Source organism: Juglans microcarpa x Juglans regia, chromosome 1D, assembly GCF_004785595.1.
Source record: "Juglans microcarpa x Juglans regia isolate MS1-56 chromosome 1D, Jm3101_v1.0, whole genome shotgun sequence".
Taxonomy (NCBI): domain Eukaryota; kingdom Viridiplantae; phylum Streptophyta; class Magnoliopsida; order Fagales; family Juglandaceae; genus Juglans; species Juglans microcarpa x Juglans regia.
In genome coordinates this window covers 1,793,044-1,803,249 of record NC_054594.1, presented here as the reverse complement: position 1 = coordinate 1,803,249, position 10,206 = coordinate 1,793,044, and the positions used below count along the sequence as shown (strand labels likewise).

Here is a 10,206-nt window from a genome sequence, read left to right as displayed (position 1 = left end):
TCTGTATCCAAATGAGGCAATTAATTTTCCCAAACTTTTTTATTTTTTCTTTGGTTTTTGAAATCCTTAATTCCAATTCCCAAATTAAAAAAGTAGGTTCTTATGTACATTGAGGATAATCATCATGTATTTAATGTACTGTATAATATCTTGGGAAAAAATAAATGATGTCAACATCTTTCACAATTTCTTATACATGCGCCGGCCATTAGGTAGGAAAAGACGTTAATGATCATCTTGCTAATTTCCAATTAACATTTCGTGTCCATGTGATTGGTCCTACATATATTCAGTGCTTATAAAATGATGTTTAGCTTTCATCCATGATGTGATCTGAGGTCGGAGTCCTTCGTCATTATTTTCTGGAAGAATTTTAAAGGGCGAGAAAATAGAGTTATGATTAGCATTATTCAAAAATAATGGAACGAATCGATAATTATGAATATAAACAAAAAAAAAAAAAAAAAAACAGATCAGACATAGAGATTTTTAACGAAGTTTTGTACGTGGCCCCTTTTTAAGTGTTTGAATTAATTTTAATTTTCGTCATAAATGATAAATTATATTAATTTTCATATTTAAAACAAGCATAAGATAATAATTTAAAATATCAAATCTATATATTTTAAGAGAGAAGATACTTGCAACCGTAAATTATACAACCATCGCGTAATCGTTTTGAAAAAGATAAATAAAATATAAGACACACATGAAAATAATTAATTTTTTAATAGTAAATCTTATTGTTTTTAAAAATAATTACCTAGTATTTATATACTTCATTATTATATATAGAATTACTCACGTTAAAAATATATATATCCAAACAAATAGATACTTTTTATCTTTTTAAGTCAAAAGAGTGCAATTAAATAATTGATAGATCACAGACATCAATCAGGAACGAGAGAAAATTATGGACCAAACATCATGTACGTGTCCCGATCAACGTTATTAATTATATGTTTGAATAGTAATTCCCGCCCTTAATTTCTTTCATCATTAATGTTCCCTAACTTGTCCTCTAATGTCGTTCGTTTGCTCAAATTATTGACCCACCAATAGTCGTGAAAAACATGGGTCTGAAAAATACTTGAAATGGTTTCTATATTAAATTTTATTTTTTTTAATTTAATATCATAATTTTTAATAAAGCATATTACTATAATTAAGTTATAAATTATTTAAAATGTATTATATCAATCCATATATTAAATATGATAAAAGAACAAGATAAAAATTTAAACTATTTTATTAAAAGATCTGAAATAATTTGATCATAAATGAAAGCAATAGTTCAGCTTTCAACTGTATGTTGTGAGGAATAGTCATTGGTCATGTCATGTGGAATAAGAATAAATAAAAGTCATGTGGAAGAAGAATAAATAAAAAGAATATCATAGTCAAAGTTGTTGGGGTACTGACTAGACATAAAGATGATAATCCAACTCGATATTGGACAAAAACAAAAATAAAAACAATAAAATATTCTAACGACCAATTTTTCTATCAAAAACAAAAATATTCTTAATTCAACTTTTTCAAATCTTAAAATAATAATAATATTAAAAAATAATATTATAACAATATTTTACAATATCAACTCAATTCAACTCAACTCAATTCAACATTTAAACGTAACCTAAATCTGATAATATTTTCAATTTTATCTATAAATTATTAATTCCATTAATTTTTTTAGTATGAAATCTGTGCGACTTTATACTCTTTTAGGCTCCTTTTGAGGTTGAGTTTGAAATGAATCGAATTTTTTATGAATACGAGTGAGTTGAGATGGTAGAATAAGTTTTGTAGGGATTATTTAAAATAAATTTAGATGTATTTTAATATTAAGATGATTTTATATTTACTTATAGAAAGTTAAAAAATGTAATGTATCCCGTATATAAATAGGTATTGAGTTATAAAAAATTATGAATCCCAAATGTAAATAGGTTTTGAGTTGAGATGAGTTGGATGTTTGGATGTTAGACTCAGTTTAAAATTAAGTTGGACTAAACTGAGTTGATCTCAATTCAATCCAAATTCCAAACAGAACCTTAGTTTTGTCGAAAATATGTCATAAAAAAATGTTATATCTCTGATTGTTGTTAGGAAAAATGTTAGTTAAACCTATAAAAATGATTGATTAATTTTTTAATTTTAATTTTTTTATTTAATGATTAAGAAAGTGAATATTAATGAATTAATTTTTTTTTATTTTTTAAAAATGTTTAAGGATATATAAAAATGATTAAAAAAAGAAAAAAAAAAGTATATTTGCATTGAAATCTTGGTTGAATTATCCGTTAATGTAGTACTACTCTTAGGCAGTCTTTGGACAATTAGATGAGATAAGATGGTTTAAATTAAAAGTTGAATAAAATATTATTAAAATATTTTTTTTAATATTATTATTGTTTTAAGATTTAAAAAAATTGAATTGTTTATTATATTTTATGTGAAAATTATAATGATAAGTTGAGATGAGATGAAATGTGTTGATTTTTACCCGCACTTTAGAGATTTTTTTTTTTTTCTGTTGTAAATTTTGAATTGGTCGTACTCGTACAGGCATGTTACTGCAGCTTCTGATCTGCCTTTGTATTGTTGTTTTGTAATTATGGGCCACCATTGGGCCGAAAATCATACAGCACATTCCACTATGGACCGAAGCTCCATCTGGTCTATTCAGTTTGAGTTTGGGTCGAGAAGGCGTGAAACGATGGAGCCCATCCTAATGTGGGTTGGGTATATATAGGTTGGGCAGCTCCTCTGATTTTGCATATACAAATTACAGAACCTTGCATGATCCATGGGCTGCTATTAGGGCCCATTACAACAGAAAAAAATAAAATAAAATGAAATGTCGTTTTATAGTGGTGGGATTTCATGTCCACTCTCTCACGAGACATGTCTTCGAATTTCCATACCTTTAAATCCTAATTAAAAAAAAAATTAAAGATGATGAAACCTGTATAAACTCTTATTCAGTAAATAAACGAGAGAGAAAAAAAAAACAATTAGAATAAAATAGTTTAATTCAAACTAGTAAGAAAAATGCAATAAAATGATAATTGACACAAATGTGAACTCTTGTCAAAATATTAATATATATATATATATATATATATATATATAATAGTCGATTGCTCCATCCTACCCCACAGCTATCTTCATTTTATTTCACTTTTTTCTTAGCCAAGGGCGAAAAAGATCAGGTCAGTATCATGTTGTGAAGCTTCCTGGACATCATGATGTTATATCTTCTCCTTCACATACCGATCGATCACATAAAAAAAGAACAAGAAAAAAAAACTTATATCAATTTAATATATATCCACTAATATTGATTTTGTGAGCTTAAGCTTTTTAGGCGATATTTGATGATTTGATGATGATATATTCAGGGACTCATTCATTTTTAAGTTAAATTCACAATCATCAATTAATTCCTGTTGGTTTAATTAAACTCAAAACATGTCATAATTAATTTTGTGTTGATCATGATGATCAGGACTAGGATGACTAATTAAGCCACTAGGCTGCATTTGAATATTGAATTGAGTTGAATTCTTTATAAATAGTAATAAGTTGAGATGGTAGAGTAAATTTTATGGAGCCCACCTAAGATGAGTTTAAATGTGTTTGGATGTTAAGATGAATTTAGATGTATTTATAGAAAGTTAAAAAAAATTATGAGTCCCACGTGTGAAGAAATATTGAATTGAAAAAGATTGTGAGCCCTACGTATTATGAAGTTTGAATTTAATAATTTAAGAGTTAAATATTAAATATTACATTTAATTTAAAATTAAATTAAACTAAATTAAACTCAAATAAATTTAAAAACCAAACGGGGCAAGTAAGTCGTACTCAACAATCGAGATGTGAAAAAATTAATAATAAATCCTTTTTAATTATTCACAAAGGCATCAATTTGAGAATTATTTTATCCAATCAGTCATAAAAGAAGAGAAATAGATGCGGTCCATGCGGATAGGTGTCAGTAAAGAAGTAGACAATTAATGAACTTGCCGACTTTTTTTTTTTTTTTACTGTATGAACTTGCCGACTTGAGAGACCATAATATATGATAGGCAACTGCATGCGTGTCATATTATATATATAGAGATTTATTATGAACGTAGCAACAATAAAAAAAAAAAAAAATATATATATATATATATATATATATATATATAAAGATTCATGAAAATGTTATATTATGTAGGTGTTATACATCCTCGTGATGATTATATTTTGAAAAGAATTTTATTTATCATCCTCACATCACACACCATACATGCATAATTAATTTTATATTTTTATATTTTTTTTCTTATCAACTGTATAGTATATGAAAGAAAAGTATAATAAATTAATTAGTTTAAGAACAATAAAAAAAAAAAGTATAATATGTGATGTGTGAAGATAATGAGTAACTAGCAAAACTCTTCTATTTTCATCCCACCAAATGTGTTTATGCGATCGACAATAATATTCACCAATGATTAGATCAACTCCTAATTTTTAGATTGATAAATTTAATATTTGGTAAATAATGTATTATGATCATCATATAATAAGATAAGATTACGATAAGAGTAAGAGTATTAGCGTTGCTCATGTGAATATACAGTAGAGGAGGTCTAGCTAGGGCTGTGCAAAAAAGGCCTCGCCCCGATCAATCCGAAAGGCCCGATATGGGCCCACCCGACTAAAGTCGGTTTCATCGAATGAAACCCAATACCGGGTTTGTTACAACCTAACATTGGTCGAAACCGACGGTCCGACTTTATCTATTTCCTCAACCGCCCTCAAATGCCAAAAGCCATTTCTGTACCGTACATACGCATGCATCTCCAGCAATAACTACACCTTCTCCAACTACTCCGATGCCCTCAAGTCCCTAATGAATCTCACCCAGGTCAAGCTCAACAATTTGTTGGTGGTCAAGGATGTGGGCAAGGTTTTTGGGCTTCCTCGAGCAGAGCATGGTACTGCAAGAGGTTGGACATGTCGGTGAATTTGAGAAGATCGGCAGGGGTTTTGGCCAAGAGGAGATTATGATTAGTTGAGAGAGTATGGTCTTGGACGGGGATTCTAAGCTGGGATTGGATTAAGGTTTTGAGTTGGGACTTCAGATCTGCCAACTCTCAACTCTCACGCACTTCGCTATTCTTGGTTCAAGCAAGCCATCAAAATTCGTGGTTTTGGAGGATGAACTTGGGAGTAAGAAAGAGATGACAGTGCTGAAGAGTTTCTACGAAGCCCATGTTTTCCCTCCAGCCAAATACTATTAACTTCAACGATTGTCGTTTAATTGGGCTCTTTTTAATTATTTCTTTTGAGAATATCAAATTCTAGCTTCAATTCCTCTACCGATGAAGAAGAAAGAGGGAGTATTTCCATTTTTTTTTTTAAAGTCTATTAGTCGGGTCATACGGGTTCAACCCGCTTTTATTTTGACAGTTCGGGCATAGACCGTCTAGCACCTAATTATAATCAAAGCTTTGATCTTTGGGTACGTATATGTGCATACTTGAGACTAAGAAGTGAGATATGTATGTCATGATATAGTCTTTTATTTGTGCTAGATTGGGTTTGACCATAATTTTATTTTATATTTTATTCTTCTTATGTTTTGATTGTTTTGGAGGATATTTCAGAATAGTGGCTAGCTGTAATTGGTAATTAATGATCAGCTAGGCATGCATGATCCCTTGAGACATATGAACACTTATGTTATCCGACCCTGCCTCGGGAGCCAACCTACCTCTCCCAGCCCCAGTATCAGAATGAGATGGAAAAATAAAAAAATTAAGCAATCGAAAGGTACCAAAGAAAAAAGCTAAATTAATGTGTATATATATATATATATATATGTGAGCAGTACTACAGAGAAACCCCTTATAGCTCACGAAATGCGCGAAACGTCTACGTGGATAAGTGGGGTTCAAAAAAGAATTAAAACTGTAAAACACAGCTCTCTAGATTTTTGCTGCCCTCCTCTCTGACAAATCACTTTCTTTTCCTAAGAAACCCATTGCCTTAAGAAATCGCGCATCAGTACTCATTCGCGCTGCCCTCCTTCCGTTGTACTAAGAAGCCCAGGAAAGGTAATTAGCTCCCTCCCCCTCTCCCTCTCTCTCTCAAATTAACAAAACCATTTCAAACCCAAAAATGCTAAATGGACACGGTTCAACAAACTATAGGAAACACTTCACAAATGTGAAAGATAACTTTTAAAAAATTGGAAAACCAATAAGAATCCTAAAACCATCCGCGTGCTTATGAAATCAAACAACTACCTAAAGCCTAAAAACAATTAAAACAGAAAGGGAACATATCCTGATACTGGCATTTACAAAGCAGGGTATCCAACAATTGCCATTATTGTCTCTGTAAAATTAAAATAATTTGTTATCACGTGTTTATTTTCATGTTCGATGTTGGCTGTAATTTGTAATTGATAGGATGCATGAGTTGAAAAGGCACCATGCTTCCAGACTCTTGAAAAAAAAAAACAGTTAACTAGCATTAGTGGGAAACTTGGGGAGATTCTAGAAGGATATCGTTTTGTGTTGAACTAGAATTTTCCCACAAGAATTTATTTCAGACATCTTATCAATTGTGGAGCATCTTCTACATAGTCCAATTGTATGGGTTTCAGAACGGTTTCTGTCAAACTAGTTTCAGCTCCTTCCCGCACCTGGTATCGTGCTGCGTTCAGCCATGGAGAAAGAATGAAATGCACAGAAATCAGGTAGTCTCTGGTGGCGCAAAACGACAGCAAATGATTCAATTAAGTAAGGGTAAAATGGACATTTTATTATTGATGACATGGAGGGTGTGTGTTTCGTGTCTAATGGCCGGCGTGCTTTGTAGCATTTTTCTATATATATAGGAAAATTCTATACACCAGTACACTACTATCACATTTTTATTCTATTATATAAGATGTGACATATTTCTCACCATTAGATGATTCTTTATTTGATTATTTTTTATCATCTAATAGTATTAAATGTGATACATCTTATATAGTAGAATGAAAGTAAGATGGTAGCTAGTGTGGTATATATCATTACTCATATATATATATATATAAATTTAGGAATAAAAATAAAAAATAAGTGAATGCATGGTTGTTAGTTTTTTTTTTTTTTTCTAATGAAAAGGTCCCATTAATGATCCTTTTTAGCTTCTATAATTATTGAAGTAATCCTAGATCTAGTCATGATAAGGTGTGCAAGTCTCGCATATTCCATTTGAAAAAAATTGAAGTCTATTATTTAAAAAATGATTTTTCATGTGAGTTTGAAATTTATCCACTTTTTTTTCAAAATAAGTCGGCAAAAATATTTAAGCACCCTAAAATTGTAACTATCATTTCTCGTAGTTCTATGAAACTAGCATGTTAATTTCCATGCGCCATGCATTTGAGGATGATAATTTAACTGATCACGTAGTACTACTCCTCATCAAGAATTTAAAGCTGAGATTAATTAACGATGATCAACAACCATGCATTCATTAGAGAATATTATATTAATGCTCTTTGATACAGTAATAAGTAAGAATATAATTAGGAAGAAACCAACAGTACTTTCTTTACATGAATCCCACCAAGTCCCTCTCATGACCGAGCTGCTGGGCATTTGGATAGAGTACCCCAGCACCATTTGAGCAGGCTGCTTTCGCCAAACTAGAGTAACTCACAACATTGGCATTCTTCGTTCCAACTGGAAAACCAACACCCAGTACTGTCCTTTTTGTCCCGGCTTGTTCCAACGTTTGCACTTGTTTCTTCAAGAACTTCACGTAATGTATGGCTTCATCCAACATCGAAGCCGTATCCATCTTTGTTCCTCCAGGAACCAGTCTTTGCAGAATCCTTATCCTCTCGCTTATCCTTTCCCTTCTGTGCCTCGCTGCCACGCTCTGTGGATCCTTAGAGATCTTCACGTTCCTGCGCTTAGGCGGCTTTATCGATTCTGGGTCTATGTGAATAGGTTGCATCGCTGCTATCCGGAAAATCATCTCTCTCATTGCTATCATTGACGAGTTCTTCTGATCATGATATGAATTATTCGGAAGCGACAATGCAGTACCGGAAGAAGCAATATTGTTCCTGAATCTCTGATCGGGCACTACATGGGTTTGAATAGGTGGTCTCAGACTCAGGGGCTCGTGGATGGTTGGACTTCCCACGAATGGTAGGGATGCAGGTGGGTTTTCCAATGTGGGTGGAGCCATATTATTTGGGGAGCTGTGAAAAACGGGTGGCGTGGTGGCAACGCTGCTGGTGCTTCCATCGGAGAATTCGATTTCAGCTGGGTATGTGGGAGTGTCATGGAAAGCGTCGCAGAACTCGGGAAGCTTTTCCATTTGCATCATCATTGTCATCATGTCCATGTGATCCCCTGCCGATGATCTTAGCATGTCAACATCCATGGTTAATTTCTCACACGCCCTTTTGTGCACCGAACAGAGAGAGAGAGAGAGAGAGAGAGAGAGAGAGAGAGAGAGAGAGAGCTACAGAGGTATGGGGTGCACTAGGAGAATGGCCTGCAAGAGAGTTAGGGTTTTATCTGTTATATACAGAGATAAGGAGCAGGAACGAATAAAATAGTAATATATAGAAAGTATGGGATTATCTCGATCCGGAACCGACCACCAATCTAGGAGGCCGCTCGCTGTAAGTGGAAGGGCTTTATATAGCAAGTTGTGACCAGTATTTTACCAATGGAAACGTTGAAAAGTCTCGAATTCATTTAAGAATGTATTTATGATCTCTGATAAGGACCGCCCATCGTTGTGGGGCGGCCTCTAATCACTATTATCTCAATTCTAAATGTTCATATTGGATATCATGCTGTTAAATTATTATTTATTTTAAAAGTTTAAGTGTGGTTTAGATTTTTTTTAATGAGTAGTTTCAACATATTAAATATTTAATTAAATCAAATAAAATATTTTAGAGTCAAAGTTTGAATTTAAGACCTTTCTTATACTTATATATATAACTCTAATATAATGTGAAATTACTATTTATTCTAAAATTTAAATAGGTGAAAATAACAAATTAGATATTCAAATCACTGAGGGAGTAGATGAATGAATAGGTGCATGAACCACTTGTCATCAAAGCTACGCGGTATGATTCTTTTGACCGAAACTTTATATTTGATTTGCCTTGAAATTTTACTTTCTGATCATAAAAAGAACATGCATGCAACCCCACAATCACATGGCATTTGTCAGATCCACCTCCACCAAAGCTATTGCTGCCGGCGGTGAGATATTCCGGCGGGTCAGTGGCTTTATGGGATACATAGTGAAGAAGTGGAGGTCGGGGACCAAACATACATCAAGTATTATTCCAGCTTTGGTTAGATCCCAATGATGAACTCACTAGTCACTATCACGTTTGATTATCTCATTGCTCCATTGGCACGTTTCTCGATGTGGATTAGGAGCTGGCGGTGATGCTGACCGGCCCCCTAGCCTCTACAAAATTTCTTTTGATCAGTTTTGACCGGATGAAATCGGTCATAATACTAATTTTGAGATTTGAAATATTGATATTGCACAGGTTGTATCTTTAAATCACTACTTCTGATTTTATCGGTTTAGATTTTATTTTTTTTTATATATTATATAGTATATATAATATAGTATATATATTATAATTATATTATAAACTATAATGATATATTATAATATATAGTGATATAATATTAGTATAACTACTAATACAATAAATTATAATGATAATATATAATTATTTATATAGGATTTTAAAATTAAATATTATATTTATTAATAATTTATCATATAATATAAAATTATTTTATATATAATTATATATTATATAACAAATCATTACTACTGCAAAATTTTCTTACCAAGTAATTAATGGTAAAGAAAGTTTACAATATTGGTCTAATTTTCATGATCAATCTTGGTGAAAACACATCAAGAGAGAATGATATTTTTTTTAAGAAAAAAAAAACAAATTAAGGACTTGTGAACATGTAATTAATTTATATATGTTAAATTACTACTTGTCTAAAAACTTAAAGGGATGGAACGAGGTAAATTTTATTCTTCAATTTATGAGTAATATAGAATAAAATTAATTTATTGAAAAAACAATAAGTAATATAGAACTCACATGAAAAAATTAATTTTTTAATG

The 10,206-nt window shown here is 31.6% G+C and overlaps 1 protein-coding gene across 1 annotated transcript; it reads right to left on the bottom strand.

Moving 5' to 3' along the window:
- Positions 1–7,516: 7,516 nt before the first annotated feature.
- Positions 7,517–8,740, bottom strand: LOC121249847 (transcription factor HEC1). Its single transcript, XM_041148665.1, has 2 exons — positions 8,542–8,740; positions 7,517–8,509 (listed from the first exon to the last, which is right to left on the bottom strand). Exon 2 carries the CDS (start codon positions 8,458–8,460, stop codon positions 7,618–7,620), a length of 843 nt encoding a protein of 280 aa, XP_041004599.1. The 5' UTR covers positions 8,461–8,509; positions 8,542–8,740; the 3' UTR covers positions 7,517–7,617.
- Between the last annotated feature and the right edge of the window lie 1,466 nt (positions 8,741–10,206).

Excerpts from the sequence above, each read along its gene's own strand:
- LOC121249847 (XM_041148665.1), bottom strand. The coding sequence starts at position 8,460 with ATGGATGTTGACATGCTAAGATCATCGGCAGGGGATCACATGGACATG.